The sequence below is a fragment of the Salvelinus fontinalis genome, chromosome 16 (assembly GCF_029448725.1).
Source record: "Salvelinus fontinalis isolate EN_2023a chromosome 16, ASM2944872v1, whole genome shotgun sequence".
Lineage (NCBI taxonomy): Eukaryota > Metazoa > Chordata > Actinopteri > Salmoniformes > Salmonidae > Salvelinus > Salvelinus fontinalis.
In genome coordinates, this window is record NC_074680.1 from 27552709 (window position 1) to 27574572 (window position 21864).

General features: G+C 45.7%; 1 protein-coding gene across 1 annotated transcript; it reads left to right on the forward strand.

The window, feature by feature from the left end:
- The first annotated feature begins 16398 nt into the window (after nt 1–16398).
- On the forward strand, nt 16399–18135 carry LOC129813353 (uncharacterized protein K02A2.6-like). The gene has a single exon (XM_055865712.1). It carries the CDS (start codon nt 16399–16401, stop codon nt 18133–18135), a length of 1737 nt encoding a protein of 578 aa, XP_055721687.1.
- The last annotated feature ends 3729 nt before the right edge of the window (nt 18136–21864 follow it).

Below are 21864 nucleotides of genomic sequence, written 5' to 3' on the forward strand. Positions count from 1 at the left end.
GAAAGCCTATTTGTGGATGAAAAGTGCAGCAACCCTGGAGTCCACTCGCACAGAGAGGCAGAGAGAGTCGAGGCCAGTGATTAAGGAGGCGTGAGGGCAGGACAGCCCTTTAATTTGGGCTGAGGGGAGGTGGGGGCCGGCTCTGGTGTATCTGTAGCAGACAATGGCGATTACCTTCCTCTTTATCTGGCGGAGAGGGGGTTTTGAGAGAGCAATCTGAGGAGCAGAGGAAATGGCACGACACAGGATTAGTGGCACAACAGGATGGTAAATTAAATGTTGGAGATGAAAGAATGAGCCTCTGACATGCATCAATAGAGAGCATTCGCTGAATTCTAATAACAGCAGCCGAGGAGAAATACCTACAGAGATTAGTGGGAGAGAGGGAGAGAGATGGGGAGAGATGGAGGAAGGGAGAGAGACAGGGGAAATACACAATAAAATAAATGACTTTGGGTGTCTGATGTCATGTGACAACCCATAGCAGGGAGCAAAAAGGTGTGTGTGTCTCTGGCTGCCAAACAGTTACAATAAACATCGCCACAACATTAACTCTTTAATTGTATTGTAACTGACTGTTAGAACCTGTTTATATCTCAATGTTGCGATAATAGGTACAGCTATGAACCTCGACCCCCAGCCAGCCCACCTGGAGACTTCTCTTTCTGAGACTGGAGGGGTCGTGTCCCTCCATGTGCCCTTCTCCTCCTCTCTATCCCTGCTCTGCCCTCATGACTCATCTTATTCTTCATGACAGAGCGTTAAGTGACTGCCACAAATTCTCTTCAGCCGTAAATGTGGCTTTCACCTGTTTGACAGTGTTGCCATTGTCAAACTGGGCATGTGTAGCAGATGGTGGGATCTGTAAAACTCACTCCTCAGCCTGATGTGCCGTCCCTTGTGCCATTGAAGGCCTTTTTCGGTGGAGCAATGGGTTGGATTGCGTTAAGTGTGACTATTACACATGCACACTTTTTACATAGTTAAGACAAACTTCAAGTGACTGGTACAACCTCTAAAACCCACCCAGATTAGCCACATCTAAATCCTTGCAGGAGCCAATAGTGACTCACAACCTCTAAAACCCACCCAGATTAAAACCACATCTAAATCCTTGCAGGAGCCAATAGTGAAAGTTTTCAGTCCAATGCAAATTAATAGGCATCTGCAAACAAACAATTAATAATACCATCTCATTTACAGTACTATCTGTTCCTTCATTAGCGACAAACACTTGACACAGTAACCATAAACAGACTCATTAGTCTAGATTCTTCTGATTGGCAGGTATTACTGAGAAATATAGGGAATTAAAGAACAAAAAGAGAAAGACATAATGAGAGAGAGAAGAGGAGATGGAGAGAATAGAGGTGGCTGATACAGCGATGACAGCTGACAAGGCTGGCAGGAGAGAGAGACAGAGGAGGGGAGAGCGGGCCAGAGATGATTCTATCAAAGTGTTGCTTTATCAGTCTTATTACTACACTGAGGCAGGAAGATGAAGAGGGAAGATGAAGAGGGAAGATGCACAGGGGTTTGCCTGAATCTCAGCTACTATGAAGAGGGAAAAAAGCACACTTACAAGCATTATCAGCCACAAATATCAAATCAGCTCTCACTGCACCTAATCCTGCTAGACAGACAGACAGACAATGCTGTTGATTCAGTTAGCCTGTGGTCAGGCATACACATACCGTCACGTGTTTGTATGCCCACAGACACACACACGCCTACCTATATACAAATAGATGGGAGCTGTTTCTCTTCTGTAGGTGATGGTTATTTTCTGGTTATATAGATGTTATTCAGTGTGTGTTGTGTGTTATGCGTCCACTATCATGTGTTGTGGTGTTGGCCAGATAGGTCACCTATCTCAGGAGCCATTCCACCACACATCGTGCTCTATGACCCCCCTGAACACCCACATGTTCTCACAGCCATGTCAGCAGTAGCGGTGGTGGAAGGACATCCTTGCCTTGTCTTGGATGCCACTTGGCAGACAGAAAAAGACACAGCCAACTTCATTATCCCACAATGACAGGCTAATTAATGTGTATGTTAGCAACAAATCACAGTACAACAGACAGCATGTCCCTGTCCTGTTTTGAGCATCTTAATTACTTCCTCCCTCTCTCACCCTCTCTCCCACTCTCTGTTGCCGCTACTGCTGTTGTTATTTTGCATATAAAAGGCAACAGCTAATTGTCTGGTCTATAAATATTCAACATGCAATTAGCATCCTGTTCTGCCTTTGCTGCAGTGTTATCAAATCGCCGTTTGGAGCGCGGTGTGGAGCGTACACTCAATTCTCTGTATCTAATGGGAGTTTGATAGCAGCACAGACCCTTTTGCGTTCGTTTAACTCTTCCGGTTAGCTTTGAGCAACGAGCACATCCGCACCGCACTTGAGAGAGGGAGAAGGCCAGGGTTAATGCGGCACAGATGATACCTCTGGAGGAGGCTGAGGTGTTGAGCATGGAGTGCTAAAGGTCGTCTCACTGATCTACTCTGTCTCTGATGAGACGGGGAGCATGACAGTATATCAAACTGCTGAGCCTGAGGCTATGCCGCTGTGGCTGCCTTTCCACATAGGCTATTTAACTACATGAACTCCCAAAGCAGATTAAGTAAATACTTGAACAACTCAACTTTTGACTTGAATTTTAAAAGGCAATGCTCCCACGTTCGCACCCAATGGGCACACACTGGTTAAATCGACGTTACTTTTTTATGTCATTTCAATGAAATTACGTTGACCCAATGTAGAATAGACATTGAATTGACGTCTGTGCCTAGTGGGCAGAGACTGCATTCACGATAAACATTGCATACAGCATGTCGGCTCAACAGGAAATTACTTTTACATTTCAATCGCGCTGTACTAGTACTGAACAGCGATATATATTGAATCGAGCCCTTAAAAATATTGTTTTGCTTGATTTAAAAAAGTATCTATTAGAAGCTGAGAATTGCGAACTATTGCCATCACCCACTGGCATTGTCCTGTACAGAGAGGGCATCAAGGAAAATAAGAAGTAGGAGGAGCTTGAGAAAGGAGTGTTCTAGGCCAGAGGAGGCTGCCACACTCCACCTCACATAGAATCAAAGGGAAGGAGAAAGACAGGGAGAGGAGGAGAGAGAGGGGTGGTGGGAGGCTGAAGAAGGGAGACTTCACGAATGATTGCAGCCCAGTTTGAGCTGCTAAAGTGCAGACGTGAACCTCTTTCATCTCCCTTCAGGGTCACTGTCCATGGAGGGAATGAACCTGTCATCTCACTCTCATTTTGCCACACCAACCTATCCCACTCCTATCCCACTTCCCACACTTTTCCCCATGCTCCCCCCCAGCCGCCCAGTCGACCTCTGCCCAGGGCTGGGAGGGAGCAGCGCTATGCTATGGGCAGCAGAGTGTGATGGCATCACACAGGCCCTGGGGGGCCACAGAGGGGAAGAGGCCCCATTCACCCCGACTGAGATTAGGGGAACCATGGAGAGAGGCACTTTGGGAAAAGTCACACTGACTTCAACATGCATGGTTTGAAGGGGAAGGCCCAAAAAATTGCTGAGTGAAGAAAAATGTGAGTCAGTGAGAGAAAGGAAGAGAGGAAACAGAAGATGGATCAGAGGAGGAAAAATAAAGGAAGTAGTTGAGGAACAATAAGAGAAGCCCAAGAGTAAAGAAAATGTAGAAAAACTGTGGAGAGGCATAGTTAAGGAAACCTAAATCATGAAAAGAATACACAGAGAATAGAAGAGGTGGAGTCTGAGTTGAGGGAGTCTGTGCTGACCCCTGTCTGGCTGGAAAGTCTAGCTGGAGCCTAGAGGCTTGTTAGAGGCAGTATCCACAGGGCTCCTAATTGGGACGAATGGGGCCATGTGGTCTGGTCTGGAGAGAGAGAGGAGAGGGGAGTCAACCGCGAGAGAGATTTCAGTGGTGAAGGGAGCTTTCCAAGTCACATGAAAGTTTGTGAGGATGAATGTACAGTAATTAGATTAATAAGTAGCTTCATTTATTGCAGCAGAGGATATCAGTTGCTCCACATTAGAGGCAAGCCAGAAGATTAGCCCTGATTCCAAAACACGATTAACCCCCCCGACACAAAGACCAGGCTCTTTCACAGGTTCCTACCCAAAGGCCCCGGGATTAGAGAAACATGTTGAATAATCAGCAGTGGGCCTGCATGCTCCTCTCAACTCTGCACTGGTCGGGGGGAGCACCGCAGAAACCTGTGTTTACGTGTTTCCCAGTGTTTCCGTGTTTCCCTGTGTTGCCCTGTGTTGCCCTTTAGCCAGCAGTATATGACCCTGTATCCCACTGCTGACTTGCCTCTGAATCTAAGCAGGGTTGGTCCTGATCGGTCCCTAGATGGAAGTGATGTTGGAGGGCCAGTAGGAGGCACTCTTTCCACTGGTAAAAAAAATATATATCCCAATGCCCCAGGACAGTGAAGGGGACATTGCCCTGTGCAGGGTGAAGTCTTTTGGATGGGACATTAAATGGGTGTCCTGACTCTCTGTGGTCACTAAAGGTCCCATGGCACTTATCGTAAGAGTAGGACTGTTAACCCCGGTGTCCTGGCTAAATTCCCAATCTGGCCTCATTCCATGGCCACGTCATCATCCCAAGCTTCAAGTTGGCTCCTTCATCCCCCATCCTCTCCCCTGTAACTATTCCCCAGGTCGTTGCTGTAAATGAGAATGCGTTCTCAATCAATTTACCTAGTAAAATAAGGGTTAAATAAAATGTAAATGCCCTGTGTTTCTATGCTGCCTTGTAATTCCCTATGTTGCCATGTGCCATATGGTTCAACACACTGTACACCTTCTGAGACTTTACTTTCTCCACACTGCTTCTTGTTCCCTGCTCCATGTATCCCTCTCCCCCTCCCATTTTAAAACCTTGTCACTTTGAGTAATGACAAATACATAATGAATGAATAATAATTGGCTACTAACAGTCTCTAATCAACCAATTCCATTAACAACTATTGACAAATGCGTGTACACCCCCAGTGACAGCTGGTTAAGGAGTCAATCCCAGTCAATCACTGTGTTGGTGAGTGTGTGACCACTAAATAGGCTGGTTAACCGGTGGCCCTCTGGGACGCACAGCTTCATGGCTAATTGATTGTCTCCTCCAGAATGCCAATAAAGACCCCAGCATATGTTCCCCACAGTCCCTGCCACATGCGGAATGAATGCAGCTTTCCTCTCATCACTAAGTTTTAGATCCATTGATCATTTACTTCCTGTACATTCGGCCTTAAAAAAAACACAACTGGCCTTAAGCCAAGTACTTTACAGAGTAGGCCATTTACAGTAGGAGGGTGATGTGTATTATGCCACATACTGGTGAAGTATTCTTCAGGGACACCTCTTGGGTTGGCCAAACAAGCACACCTCTCATGATGGCTGAATTCTATGGTGTTCATGGACAGCATTGAGGTATCCGTGCAATTCTGAGCCTGCATCTGTTTTACTACAGACATAACAAGCCAATCCTCTTGCATTCACATGTCCTGTGTCCTGGTCCCAGTCTGAAAAGGAGATCTAGAGATCCAGTCATTCATATGTCCTGAGTCCTGGTCCCAGTCTGAAAAGGAGATCTAGAGATCCAGTCATTCATATGTCCTGTGTCCTGGTCCCAGTCTGAAAAGGAGATCTAGAGATCCAGTCATTCATATGTACACCTTGTTCACCAGCTAATGTTTATAAATTGCTCAGCTGTTGCCACCTTGCCAGAAAGACGAGCCCTGTTTACCCTTGAAAGCCGGTAACTTTTACATTTCCTGCTGCTGTTCCGCCACCGTGTACCGATTATCCTGTGTGACTATGCAGCTCCATGGATTGGTGATAATATGCTCAGAGTCAACATGTCCACAGACTGAGCCCGCTGGCTGGTGCAGGCCCCCACCCCTCCCCCTGACCCCCATCCACTCAGGCCACTGACATACCTCCCCACAACTGGGGGTGCTGGGGAAGCCTACAGAAGCTGGGGAAGTCTACAGAAGCTGGGGGAGTCTACAGAAGCTGGGGGGTCTACAGCTGGGGATGCTGGGGGGGTCTACAGAAGCTGGGGGGGGTCTACACTGAATACGAGGCATTGGTCTCTCTCTCTGTGTGCGTGTGTGGAGATCTGCTAGTCACACACACTCACACAGTCCTTTGTGATTGACATACTCTGCGCCAGCTACTTCACTCTCTGCTCACACACACTGGGTGGAAGCACCTCCCACTCACTCTGACCCTCTCTATCCCTTTCATCCAGGTACCTTAACTACATACCTGCTGTATAGCCCTGTTTCTGGTATCAGAAAACAGAGGAAATAGTCAACCTAATGAAAAATACAATTCAATAAGAGATTATATTTTAGAGACAGAACATAGCTTCCCTATGCACATGTAAAAAAAAATCAGGTGTGTAATAGTTATTCAACAAGGTTGAAACAAGTAAACACTGCCACTAAGCATCAGCCATTTTTGAGTAGAAGGATATGTTTCAAGTTTTTATGTCACGTGCACAAGTACAGTGAAATGCCTTTCTCGCAAGCTCCAAACCCAACAATGCAGTAATCAATATCAATGTAGCACTAAAAATACCATGAGCTAGAAAAAACTCACAACAAGTAAAAATAAGAACACAAAAAAGTTAGAGGTATATACACTGCTCCAAAAAATAAAGGGAACACTTAAACAACACAATGTAACTCCAAGTCAATCACACTTCTGTGAAATCAAACTGTCCACTTAGGAAGCAACACTGATTGACAATACATTTCACATGCTGTTGTGCAAATGGAATAGACAAAAGGTGGAAATTACAGGCAATTAGCAAGACACCCCCCAAACAGGAGTGATTCTGCAGGTGGTGACCACAGACCACTTCTCAGTTCCTATGCTTCCTGGCTGATGTTTTGGTCACTTTTGAATGCTGGCGGTGCTCTCACTCTAGTGGTAGCATGAGACGGAGTCTACAACCCACACAAGTGGCTCAGGTAGTGCAGTTCATCCAGGATGGCACATCAATTCGAACTGTGGCAAAAAGGTTTGCTGTGTCTGTCAGCGTAGTGTCCAGAGCATGCAAGCGCTACCAGGAGACAGGCCAGTACATCAGGAGACGTGGAGGAGGCCGTAGGAGGGCAACAACCCAGCAGCAGGACCGGTACCTCCGCCTTAGTGCAAGGAGGTGCACTGCCAGCGCCCTGCAAAATGACCTCCAGCAGGCCACAAATGTGCATGTGTCTGCTCAAACGGTCATAAACAGACTCCATGAGGGTGGTATGAGGGCCCGACGTCCACAGGTGGGGGTTGTGCTTACAGCCCAACACCGTGCAGGACGTTTCGCATTTGCCAGAGAACACCAAGATTGGCAAATTCGCCACTGGCGCCCTGTACTCTTCACAGATGAAAGCAGGTTCACACTGAGCACATGAGCACATGTGACAGATGTGACAGAGTCTGGAGACGCCGTGGAGAATGTTCTGCTGCCTGCAACATCCTCCAGCATGACCGGTTTGGCGATGGGTCAGTCATGGTGTGGGGTGGCATTTCTTTGAGGGGCCGCACAGCCCTCCATGGGCTCGCCAGAGGTAGCCTGACTGCCATTAGGTACCGAGATGAGATCCTCAGACCCCTTGTGAGACCACATGCTGACACATGCACATTTGTGGCCTGCTAGAGGTCATTTTGCAGGGCTCTGGCAGTGCACCTCCTTGCACTAAGGCGGAGGTACCGGTCCTGCTGCTGGGTTGTTGCCCTCCTACGGCCTCCTCCACGTCTCCTAATGTACTGGCCTGTCTCCTGGTAGCGCCTGCATGCTCTGGACACTACGTTGACAGACACAGCAAACCTTTTTGCCACAGTTCGAATTGATGTGCCATCCTGGATGAACTGCACTACCTGAGCCACTTGTGTGGGTTGTAGACTCCGTCTCATGCTACCACTAGAGTGAGAGCACCGCCAGCATTCAAAAGTGACCAAAACATCAGCCAGGAAGCATAGGAACTGAGAAGTGGTCTGTGGTCACCACCTGCAGAATCACTCCTGTTTTGGGGGGTGACTTGCTAATTGCCTATAATTTCCACCTTTTGTCTATTCCATTTGCACAATAGCATGTGAAATGTATTGTCAATCAGTGTTGCTTCCTAAGTGGACAGTTTGATTTCACAGAAGTGTGATTGACTTGGAGTTACATTGTGTTGTTTAAGTGTTCCCTTTATTTTTTTGAGCAGTGTATATACAGGGTCAGTTGTAATACCATATCGGGTAAATGAACTGTCAGCAGTCAGTTATCAGTCCAAATAGCCACATCCATCTGTTTCTGATCCACTAAACTCCTATGCTAAACCTCTATAATACACCCCAAGTTCTTTATTCTACTAAATTAGTTCAAATATAGTCATTTGAGTAGAAATAAAGCTTAAAGGGGCTTTGTAAAGTTGTATCTCAAACTTAAAATACCATGTATGGCATCAGATAGGGAGATTTAAAGGGGTGGATGTAAGTGTGAAAAGGTAAGGTACTTACCCTGAGAGGACCACAATTTCCTGGGGTGATGAGTAGGTGAGAATGGTGATTTGAGGCTTGAGTGCAAACTGTCAGTTGCCATGTTATACAATTGTCCCAGGAAAGGAAAGGAGTGGCTCTAAAAGCTTCACATTGGCACAACATCACATTCTGACCAGAGTCTGAACCAGTGTCTTCGTGTCAGCCTCTTCCTATGTGTGCATATCAGTGGCGGTTGATGCCGTTTAAGATGAGGGAAGATGATTTTAAAATGATTATGAGAATGGCCTTATTTCTATTACAGTATATTGGATGACTATCATTCATATTCCATTCACCCAGCTCAATGTACCATTGATCGGTTTAAGCTACTATATGATACTCTAATTTTCCCTATAACCATCATGAGGTTGCTACAACCTAGCCTACGAATTAAAGTTTACAATGTAGGTGCACAGGTCGAGAGAAATGACAGTAAACAAGGTGACAGACAGTGACACATTCAGAACCACCTTCCACTCTCTTGCCTGCATCTAACTGATCTAGCTGACAAATTCAGGTATGTTTACCCCCCTTTTGTTCCTTTTTCTTCTGATGAAGAAATGTTTTTCAACAGAATTGGCAGAATGAATACACCCCTGATCACACGCAACACAGAATGAGCAGCCACATGTAAACAGCATGATCACTTTGCTTGTTGTATATACAGTGGGGCAAAAAAAGTATTTAGTCAGCCACCAATTGTGCAAGTTCTCCCACTTAAAAAGATGAGAGAGGCCTGTAATTTTCATCATAGGTACACTTCAACTATGACAGACAAAATGAGGGAAAAAATTCAGAAAATCACATTGTAGGATTTTTAATTAATTTATTTGCAAATTATGGTGGAAAATAAGTATTTGGTCACCTACAAACAAGCAAGATTTCTGGCTCTCACAGACCTGTAACTTCTTCTTTAAGAGGCTCCTCTGTCCGCCACTCGTTACCTGTATTAATGGCACCTGTTTGAACTTGTTATCAGTATAAAAGACACCTGTCCACAACCTCAAACAGTCACACTCCAAACTCCACTATGGCCAAGACCAAAGAGCTGTCAAAGGACACCAGAAACAAAATTGTAGACCTGCACCAGGCTGGGAAGACTGAATCTGCAATAGGTAAGCAGCTTGGTTTGAAGAAATCAACTGTGGGAGCAATTATTAGGAAATGGAAGACATACAAGACCACTGATAATCTCCCTCGATCTGGGGCTCCACGCAAGATCTCACCCCGTGGGGTCAAAATGATCACAAGAACGGTGAGCAAAAATCCCAGAACCACACGGAGGGACTTAGTGAATGACCTGCAGAGAGCTGGGACCAAAGTAACAAAGCCTACCATCAGTAACACACTACGCCGCCAGGGACTCAAATCCTGCAATGCCAGACGTGTCCCCCTGCTTAAGCCAGTACATGTCCAGGCCCGTCTGAAGTTTGCTAGAGAGCATTTGGATGATCCAGAAGAAGATTGGGAGAATGTCATATGAAACCAAAATATAACTTTTTGGTAAAAACTCAACTCGTCGTGTTTGGAGGACAAAGAATGCTGAGTTGCATCCAAAGAACACCATACCTACTGTGAAGCATGGGGGTGGAAACATCATGCTTTGGGGCTGTTTTTCTGCAAAGGGACCCGACGACTGATCCGTGTAAAGGAAAGAATGAATGGGGCCATGTATCGTGAGATTTTGAGTGAAAACCTCCTTCCATCAGCAAGGGCATTGAAGATGAAACGTGGCTGGGTCTTTCAGCATGACAATGATCCCAAACACGCCGCACGGGCAACGAAGGAGTGGCTTCGTAAGAAGCATTTCAAGGTCCTGGAGTGGCCTAGCCAGTCTCCAGATCTCAACCCCATAGAAAATCTTTGGAGGGAGTTGAAAGTCCGTGTTGCCCAGCAACAGCCCCAAAACATCTCTGCTCTAGAGGAGATCTGCATGGAGAAATGGGCCAAAATACCAGCAACAGTGTGTGAAAACCTTGTGAAGACTTACAGAAAACGGTTGACCTCTGTCATTGCCAACAAAGGGTATATAACAAAGTATTGAGATAAACTTTTGTTATTGACCAAATACTTATTTTCCACCACAATTTGCAAATAAATTCATAAAAAATCCTACAATGTGATTTTCTGGATTTTTTTTCTAATTTTGTCTGTCATAGTTGAAGTGTACCTATGATGAAAATTACAGGCCTCTCTCATATTTTTAAGTGGGAGAACTTGCACAATTGGTGGCTGACTAAATACTTTTTTGCCCCACTATATATAATTCCTTCTCGCATCTACAATCTCTCCTCCTATCACCTCTTCCATTTGCTTGTGAACTTCAGTGCACAATACAACAGCTGTCTGTGACCAGGCGAAAAAACCTTTCCAAGCCAAGCCTTCATACCTTAAACGCTAACCGCTACACACGGCCTACATCGTTTGCACCATATTAACATCATAGTCAACATATCTACTAGAACTAACGAGGTAGTAAACCCGCTACAATCATGCAGTAGTGTACAGAAAGCAATTTAGCAGTTACACCGGCGGGCCCTGGTGGAATGGTTCCAGTGTTGGATCGCCAGCCAGCTAGCTAACAGAGCATCCCTCTCTGTTTGAACCTGGTGTTTGAGTAGGCTAAACTAACTAGCTGTATTCGCTAGCCAGGTACAGTGCCTTTAAAAAGTATTCAGACCCCTAGACTTTTTCCACATTTGGTTACGATACAGCCTTATTCTAAAATTGATTAAATAAAAAACTGTCATCATCAATCTAAACACAATACCGCATAATGACAAAGTGAAAACAAGTTTTTGGAAATGTTTGTCAATGTATTAAACATTTTAAACTGAAATACCTTATTTACATAACTATTCAGACCCTTTGCTATTATACTCGAAATTGAGCTCAGGTGAATCCTTTTTCCATTGATCATCCTGAGTTGTTTCTACAACGTGATTGGAATCCAACTTTGGTCAATTCAATTGATTGGACATGATTTGGGAAGGCACACACCTGTCTATATAATGTCCCACAGTTGACAGCGCATCTCAGAGCAAAAACCAAGCCATGGGGTCGAATGAATTGTCCATAGAGCTACGAGACAGGATTGTGTCAAGGTACAGATCTGGGGAAGAGTATCTAAACATTTCTGCAGCATTGAAGGTCCCAAAGAACACAGTGGCTTCCATCATTGTTAAATGTAAGAAGTTAGGAACCACCAAGACTCTTCTTACAGCTGGCCGCCCGGCCAAACTGAGCAATCGGGGGAGAAGGGCCTTGGTCAGGGAGATGACCAAGAACCTGATGGTCACTCTGTCAGAGTTCCAGAGTTCCTCTGTGGAGATGGGAGAATCTTACAGAAGGACAACCATCTCTGCAGCACTCCACCTGTAGTAACCTGGTATATTTATGTTTACCAATAGATGGCAGTATTGACTCAAGACGGGGGTTTGCTTCCCGCTATCCGTAGCTATTTCCTATGTCTGCTTATTTAACTATGATTAAGAAAGCTTCAGGTAGTTTAAGCCAGGTGCATAAGAGAATGTAATTCTAAGTTACAATTAAATACTGAACCGTACGTAAGTCTCATGAGTCGTAATTCTAATAAGCCTTTAAGGACACTACATATTTGGCGATGAGGATAACTATGGAGAACTGCGTTGGATTTTTTTTGCCACGAAGTTAACGGAGTGTTTGGCGTGCGACGCGGGAGGTGAGATTCAAGTGAGCGGTGGAAGATTCTGAAGGATTGATTCCCTGGATACGGGTAGGACAAATTATTGACTGTGTGAGGGGAGAGAGAATCGGAAAAGATGGCTTTGGCAACAATAGGCTCGCTACCACCATTTGATCCTAAAAATCAGGAATGGGAGGAGTACTGTGAAATAATGGAACATTTGTTTTCTGCTAATGAAACAACTGATGCCACTAAACAGAAATCCATACTCATACGCGTTGTCGGTGCACAGACGTACAGCTTAATGAGAAACCTGTTGAGCCCAGATAAATCAGGAGAAAAGTCATTCATAGATTTAGTCAAGCTATTAAAAAATCACTTCAACCCCAAACCCAGTTGTAGTATCTGGGATCTACATCTGTTTATATTAGTTACTATGCTGTTACTAAGCAGTGATGTATTACGACAGTGTTACGTTACATTTACATTACATTTAAGTCATTTAGCAGACGCTCTTATCCAGAGCGACTTACAAATTGGTGCATTGACCTTATATCCAGTGGAACAGCCACTTTACAATAGTGCATCTAAATCTTTTAAGGGGGGGGGGGGGGGGGGTTAGAAGGATTACTTTATGCTATCCTAGGTATTCCTTAAAGAGGTGGGGTTTCAGGTGTCTCCGGAAGGTGGTGATTGACTCCGCTGACCTGGCGTCGTGAGGGAGTTTGTTCCACCATTGGGGTGCCAGAGCAGCGAACAGTTTTGACTGGGCTGAGCGGGAACTGTACTTCCTCAGAGGTAGGGAGGCGAGCAGGCCAGAGGTGGATGAACGCAGTGCCCTTGTTTGGGTGTAGGGCCTGATCAGAGCCTGAAGGTACGGAGGTGCCGTTCCCCTCACAGCTCCGTAGGCAAGCACCATGGTCTTGTAGCGGATGCGAGCTTCAACTGGAAGCCAGTGGAGAGAGCGGAGGAGCGGGGTGACGTGAGAGAACTTGGGAAGGTTGAACACCAGACGGGCTGCGGCGTTCTGGATGAGTTGTAGGGGTTTAATGGCACAGGCAGGGAGCCCAGCCAACAGCGAGTTGCAGTAATCCAGACGGGAGATGACAAGTGCCTGGATTAGGACCTGCGCCGCTTCCTGTGTGAGGCAGGGTCGTACTCTGCGAATGTTGTAGAGCATGAACCTACAGGAACGGGCCACCGCCTTGATGTTAGTTGAGAACGACAGGGTGTTGTCCAGGATCACGCCAAGGTTCTTAGCGCTCTGGGAAGAGGACACAATGGAGTTGTCAACCGTGATGGCAAGATCATGGTACGGGCAGTCCTTCCCCGGGAGGAAGAGCAGCTCCGTCTTGGCGAGGTTCAGCATGAGGTGGTGATCCGTCATCCACACTGATATGTCTGCCAGACATGCAGAGACGCGATTCGCCACCTGGTTATCAGAAGGGGGAAAGGAGAAGATTAATTGTGTGTCGTCTGCATAGGAATGATAGGAGAGACCATGTGAGGATATGACAGAGCCAAGTGACTTGGTGTATAGCGAGAAAAGGAGAGGGCGAGAAAAGAGGAGGGCCGTTACTACACCTAATAGGAAATGCACATGCGCACTAGTGTGCCCGGGAACTGTAGAGCACGAGAGGTTTTGACTAAACGAAAACTAACTGTACTCCCGTCTCCTGCCTGGTCATTTCTCCACAACACAAATATTACAGTGGCGACGAGGTGATTAAACTTCTTTAACGGACATTGCTTGAAGGGAAGAATGTTGCGTGAGTAATGAAACTCAAAATAATTATGTAATTCGTCAGTTATTTTTTTATTTTCTTTCGCCAGTAAAAAAAAAAGGCTAAGCACTGCTAGCAGGTACAGTGTTCAGGAGCTGCCAAGTAGCAAGATTATTGGAGTCCAGAATAGCGACACTGCCCTCTGGTGGTTAAAAAAAAAACTGTCATTGAACCCATTGAAATTTGGCGATCTCAGTGGAGAAATATTGTCAAGAAGAAAAAAAAAGGGAGAAGGAACATAACGCGGTGTGTACATTATTACAAATGAGTGCAGTGAACAAAGAAATTGCAGAAACTTCTGAAGTGAAGAATTAGATGAAAATTAAGGAATACAAGGAATAAGGAAACTGAACAATTAACTGTGAAAATGGCAACCATTGGTCGAGTACCAGAGTTTGAGGCTACAAAAGAGGATTTTGATTCCTATTTGGAGCGTTTTGAGCGTTGGCTGGCTGTAAATGAAATCAAGGATTGAAAGAAAGCAGACGTATTTCTCAGTGTTTTGGATCCCACTGAGTATGGATTGCTGAAAGGTCTCATTGAACCAATAAAAGCAGTGGAGTTGAACTATGAAGAACTGACTGAAACTCTTTCAAGGCATTTCAAGCCTAAGCCAATTCTCATTGCAGAACGTTTCAGATTTTACCAACGTCACCAGAGTCAAGGGGAAACCGTGGCTGACTACATCCTTGCTTTGAAAAGGCTGGCAAGTACATGTGAGTTTGCACTATTTCTTGATGATGCTCTTCGAGACAAGTTTGTATGTGGTCTCACAGGTGAAGCATATCACAGAAGGCTTCTGTCAAAGAAGGACCTGACCTTTCGGAAAGCCTGTGATATCGCACTTGGACTCGAGCTTGCCCACAGGGATACTATTGAGCTATCGGGATATGCAGAACGTCAGAAAGGTGTTCACAAGGTCAGTGATGCACGTGGTGAAAAAGGCTCACAAAAGTCACACTTTTCTCAGTCCCGTCCTCAAGGTTACACAAGAACAAAGCAGCCCACATCTCAAAGGTCTAAGCCAAGTTGCTACAGATGTGGGGGAGATAATCATCAGCACAGTGAATTTCGATTCCAAAATGTAAAGTGCCACAATTGTGGAAAGGTTGGACATTTACAGAAAATGTGTAAAGCCTCAAAACGCACAGCAAGAGCGCACATAGTGGCAGACGCAGCACAAGAAGAGGAAGGTACAACTGAAACAGTATTGGAACTGTTCACAGTGTACACAGCTCAACAACCAAAAGATGGAATCTATCTCAACATGCAGTTAGCGGGAAAACCAGTAAAAATGCAGCTGGACACTGGAGCGTCTGTATCTCTGGTTCCAGAGAGACTCTACTAAGAAAAACTGAAAGAGTGCCCTCTTCATCCAGCGTCCATCCGCCTTTCTTCATACACTGGTGACACTATTCCTGTGTTAGGGCAGATCCAGGTACCAGTCTGGTATGAGGGGAAGGAGTGGATGCTACCGCTTGTCATTGTTAAAGGAGAAAAATCAGCCTTGCTAGGCAGAAACTGGCTACAAAAGATCAATTTGAACTGGGGAGAAATCTTCAGTCTGAGAAAGGACAAACCAGTGAGTCAGGCTACACTCACTAACATGCTGGAGAAGCACAAAGAACTTTTCAAAGATGGCTACGGCGAAATACAAGACTTCACAGCAAAAGTCCGAGTGCAAGAAGGAACCAAGCCTATCTTTCACAAACCACGTCCAGTTCCCTATGCTCTTAAGGAAGCAGTAGAGAAGGAACTGGACCGCCTACAGAAGAATAACATAATCACGAAAGTAGCGAGGAGCGACTGGGCCGCTCCGATTGTTGTAGTCCCAAAGAAAGATAAGACTGTCAGAATGTGTGGTGACTACAAGGTCACAGTAAATCGCTGCATACTACCAGAAGAATATCCACTACCAAACGCTGAAGATCTGTTTGCCATTCTCGCTGGTGGGAAGGTTTTCAGTAAGGTGGACCTGGCATTCGCTTATCAGCAACTGAAGCTGGATCCGGAGTCAGAACAGTATCTGACCATCAATACACACAAGGGGCTATACAGATTCAATCGCTTGGCCTATGGAATCTCGACAGTTCCAGCGATATTCCAACACACAATGGATCAGATCTTGGACGGTATAGACAACGTTGTGTGCTTCATGGACGACATCCTCGTGTCAGCACCAACCATTGGAGAGCACCTTATATCTCAGAGGTGAGGTCATTTTTGGGGCTCCTGAACTATTACGGAAAGTTTGTGGCAAACTTGTCCACATTGTTGCATCCGCTTCACCAACTGCTGCAGGCCGATACAAAGTGGAATTGGTCCCCACAATGCGAAGAAGCATTCAAGACTTGCAAACAGCGTCTGCTAAAGAGCAAGTGGCTTGCCCACTACAACACAGAGATGAAGCTGAGACTCGCGTGTGATGTATCTCCATACGGAGTAGGAGCCGTCATCTCACATGTTCTATCGTCAGGTGAAGAACACCCTATTGCATTTGTATCACGGACTCTGTCACCAAGCGAGAAAAAATATGCTCAAATTGAGAAGGAAGCCCTGAGCATAATATTCGGAGTGAAGAAGTTTCACAAATACCTGTACGGAAGGAAGTTCCAACTGCTGACAGATCACAAGCCTCTGTTGGCCATCCTTGGACCAAAATCAGCTATACCAACCCTTGCTGCACTTCGAATGCAACGTTGGGCTCTGACATTGTTAGCCTACGACTACGAGATTGAGTACAGACGATCCAGTGATCACGCAAATGCAGATGCACTATCAAGACTACCATGCAATAGTGACTCCGACAGTGAAGATGATAGAGCAGTCTTCCAGATCTCTCTCATTGACGAACTGCCCAAATCTGCTTCAGACATAGCAGAGGAAACAAGGAAAGATCCAGTGCTTTCCAAAGTCTTGGACTTAACATTAGGGGGTTGGCCAAACTTCGTAAATGACGATAACCTTCGTCCATTCATCGACAAGAAAGACCAGTTGTCCACTGATCAAGGATGTGTTCTGTGGGGATCAAGGGTGGTGGTACCTCACAAATTCCAGAGGAGACTGCTATCTGACCTGCATGAGGGACATCCAGGGATCACTCGAATGAAAGCACTCGCTCGCAGTTATCTGTGGTGGCCTGGACTGGATCAGGACATTCAACAGCATGTAGGCCACTGCTCACCTTGTGAAACTGTTTGCAACAAGCCTGCTGCTGCACCTCTTCATCCATGGTCCTGGGCTGCGACACCTTGGAAACGCATCCATGAGGATTACGCCGAGATTGACAAGCAACATTTCCTTGTTGTCGTCGATGTCCATTCCAAGTGGATGGAAGTGTTCCCTACTCAACTGACCACAGCTGAGAAGACCATCAATCTTCTCAGACACCTGTTCGCATCCTTTGGACTAGTCAAGGAGCTCGTATCGGACAATGGCCCTCCTTTCACGTCAAACGATTTTGAAATGTTTCTCAAGAACAATGGAGTAAGGCACATCCTGTCACCACCTTACCATCCGGCATCAAACGGAGCAGCGGAAAGAGCCGTGCAAACCTTTAAGAAGGCCTGGACTAGACTCGAGGTTCAGTCTGTGCCCACCCACCAAAGGCTTCCCCGGTTCCTGTTTACTTACCGTAACACACCACACACAGTAACGGAATGTACATCAGCTGAACTGTTTCTGAGACGCCAACCACGTACCCGCCTGATATTGTTGAAACCAGACTTGTCAAGCACTGTGTCAAAGCACCAGCTACAGCAGAAGCAAGCTCATGACAGACACTCAAAGACTGTCAGAGAATTCAAAGAGGGAGAGAGGGTGATGGTACGTGATTTCAGACACCCCAAGAGCCTGTGGAACTCAGGTGTGATCTTGCAACGCAAAGGACCTTTGACTTACCAAGTCCAAATTGGTCATCGCCAGGCCAACGTTCATGTGGATCATCTGCTACGGTCCAACGCCCCAGCAGAGACACGCCGAGAGAACAATAACGACCCCAGGACTATTCTCCTGACTGTGGATGTACGGGAGAGACAGAGCCTGACCTTCCACCCGAACCTGGCCCACCACCGGAAGCCCAGGAGGAGCGGAGATATCCTATTCGACAGCGAAAGGCACCTCAAAAGCTTTGACCTGTGAGTTGAGCTGTTTAAGGTAACAGACAGTAAAACAAACAAACACTTTAATATGTCCTAGATAAAAGGAAAGAAAAAGGACATTACCTGGGTTAGTTATTAGGACACAAACTCCATCTTCGGGGCAGAATAATCCCCTGGATTTGTGCTGGGCTCTGAAAAGTCTGCTTCAACCCAGTAGTTGAAAAATGTTAAGAATGCATTGTTCGATATTGCATTAGTAGTTCCCTAACATATTTACCTTGTTCTCTGGGAGTTAAACACTATGGGGGAGGAGTGTAGTATCTGTGATCTACATCTGTTTATATTAGTTACTATGCTGTTACTAATAATCAGGGATGTATTACGACAGTGTTACGTTACTACACCTAATAGGAAATGCACATGCGCACTAGTGTGCCCGGGAACTGTAGAGCACGAGAGGTTTTGACTAAACGAAAACTAACTGTACTCCCGTCTCCTGCCTGGTCATTTCTCCACAACACAAATATTACACCAGTGAAGTAGTACAAAGATTCAAGTTTGATTCACGCATGAGAAAACCTATCGAATCAGTGGGGGAATATGCGGCTGAGTTGAGAGAACTAGCATTGGACTGTAACTATGGGAATACATTATCGCAAATGCTACGCGATCGGCTGGTGTGTGAGATTAATGATGACAGGATACAAATACGATTGTTATCAGAGCCTAATCTCACGTTTGAGAATGCACTCAAACTGGCTCAGGCCATGGAGTCCGCAAATAGAAATGCACTGGATTTGCAGGCAAGGGGCGCAACTGCGTGCCACACAATAAAAGAGAGCAGAACTGAGCGCGTAGAATTTCAAAGAACAGAAAGCCGTGGTGCAGCAGCCAATAGAGACTGTTATCGTTGCAAAGGCAAACACACAGCGTTTGACTGTAAATTCAAACACGAAAAGTGTTATGCATGTGGGATAATAGGCCACATTGCGAGGGCGTGCCGCAATAAAAAAAGCCACGGGCTGCAGAAAAGAGGACGGACAGAAACCCGAATACCTCCAGACGCTCTATCTACAGCTCGAATCAAGTGATAGAAAGTGAAAGTGAGTGCGCAGACGCAGAGCAAACATTCTCAATGTACAGTGTACAGGGGGCGAATATGAAGAAGGTGGAGCCTTTCATTGTGGAAATGGGAATAAATGGATTGAAGGTACCGTTTGAACTAGACACGGGATGTAGTGTCACACTGATGAACAGGTCCCAATTCTATAGGAAGTGGAAAACCGTTGAAGTGCCTAAACTGAGAGACACCCCCAATAAACTCAAAACGTACACAGGGGTGAAGATCACTGTGATTGGAGTTGCTTATGTTCAAGTGGAATATCATGGACAAAAAAAAGTCTGCATCTCTTAGTAGTGGAAGGTACTGGCCCTAGCTTACTAGGAAGAGGGTGGTTGAAGGAAAGAGAAGTCTGCCTCTCTTAGTAGTGGAAGGTACTGGCCCCAGCTTACTAGGGAGATGGTGGTTGGAGGAAATAAAATTGAACTGGGATGAAATCAAACATGTCACCACAGAGACGTTGACACTACAGCAGGTGCTTTCAAAGCATGAGTGTGTTTTTAAAGAGCTAGGGACATTAAAAGGGTTCCAAGCTACCATTCATGTTGCTGCAGATGCTACTCCCAGATTCTGTAGGCCAAGATCAGTTCCATATGCCATGAAGCCTAAAGTGGATGTGGAAATTGACAGACTCTTAGCAGAGGATATAATTGAACCTGTCAAGTTTTCTGAGTGGGCAGCACCAGTTGTTCCAATACTAAAAACAGATGGTTCAATCAGATTATGCGGTGACTATAAGCTGACTGTAAATAGTTTCCTCTCTGGAGCAGTACCCCATACCCAAAGTGGAGGATTTGCTTTCAATGTTAACCGGAGGGCAACAGTTTACAAAACTGGACATGAGTCACGCATATCAGCAAGTGCTAATGGATAAAGCTTCACCAAAGTACGTGACCATAAACACCCAGAGAGGGATGTTTACCTATAAACGCTTAGCTTTCGGAGTGTTTTCTGCACCGGCTATCTTCCAAAGAACTATGGAGGGAATTCTGCAGGGGATACCCAAGGTAGCAGTTTACCTCGATGACATTCTTGTCACGGGAGTCACGAAGGAGGAACATCTCAGAAACTTAGGTGAAGTTTTGAGGAGGATGGAGGACGCCGGTCTCTGGCTGAAGAGGAGCAAGTGTACATTGTTAGCTGATGAAGTGCAGTACCTGGGTCACAAGGTGGATGCCAAGGGGTTACACACTGTCAAAGCTAAAGTGAGGGCTGTTGTGGAAGCTCCAGTTCCAACAAACGTTACAGAGCTGAAAGCCTATATAGGCTTACTGAACTATTATAATCGCTTCCTTCCGAACCTCTCTACCCTCTTAGCTCCTCTACATCAACTGCTAAGGAAGGATGTGGCCTGGAAATGGTCAGAAAGACAGGAAGAAGCTTTTGCAAAGTCAAAGGTGTTACTGCAATCAGCTGAAGTGCTAGTGCACTACTCAGCCGACAGAGATCTCATCCTATCATGTGATGCCTCATCGTATGGTGTGGGGGCGGTGCTATCCCACCGGATGGAGAACGGTGCAGAGAAACCTATCGGGTTCATGTCAAGAACGTTGTCGCCAGCGGAGAAAAAGTACTCTCAGCTGGACAAGGAAGGACTGGCTGTCATATTCGGAATACAGAGATTCCACAAGTACTTGTACGGGAGAACATTCACTATTGTGACGGATCATAAGCCTCTGATCTCTCTGTTCCATGAACAAAAGCCAGTACCACAAATGGTCTCTCCAAGAGTTCAACGTTGGAATATGTGGCTCAGGGCCTACGAGTACAGAATAATTTACAAACCAGGTAGATACCATGGGAATGCTGTTGCTCTGAGTAGGCTGCCCATTCCAGAAATCATCATTCAGGAAGAAGAAAATTACCAGGTTTTGGTGATCGACGTGTTGGATGATGCACCATTGAACACAGCACAAATCAGGCAATGGACTTCAAAGGATGTGACGTTATCACAAGTGCATGAATTTATCCTGAAAGGATGGCCTACAGTGACCGAGCCTCAGATCATGCCTTACTACACTCGCCGCTTGGCATTGAGTGTTCGAGATGGATGTGTTCTGTGGGGTTCAAGAGTAGTTATCCCACCACAAGGGCGGGGGTTGCTACTGATGGTGGCCAAAGATGGACCACGATGTGGAAAATGAGGTTAGCCGGTGTGAAGATTGTCAGAGTAACAGGAAGTCACCCCCCACCGCTCCATTACATCCTTGGGAATGGCCAGAAAAACCATGGACACGACTACATGTGGACTACGCTGGACCTTTCCTAGGAAAAATGTTCCTTGTGCTGATTGATTCTCATTCAAAGTGGATGGATGTTTACCCCATGAACACGTCAACATCGTACGCTACGATTGAGAAGTTGAGACAAAGCTTCAGTGTTATGGGATTGCCTCAAATGTTGGTTAGTGACAATGTTACTTGTTTTACAAGCACTGAATTCACAAGTTTCATGAAACAAAATGGAATTCAGCATGTAACGTCGGCCCCTTTTCACCCATCTTCAAACGGATTAGCAGAACGTGCAGTTCAGACCTTGAAGGAGGGGATGAGGAAGATGTAAGGGCCCAGCATTGAAACAAAGGTGTCAAGATTCTTGTTTAGCTACAGGATTACTCCTCAAGCTACGACTGGGTTGTCACCTGCAGAA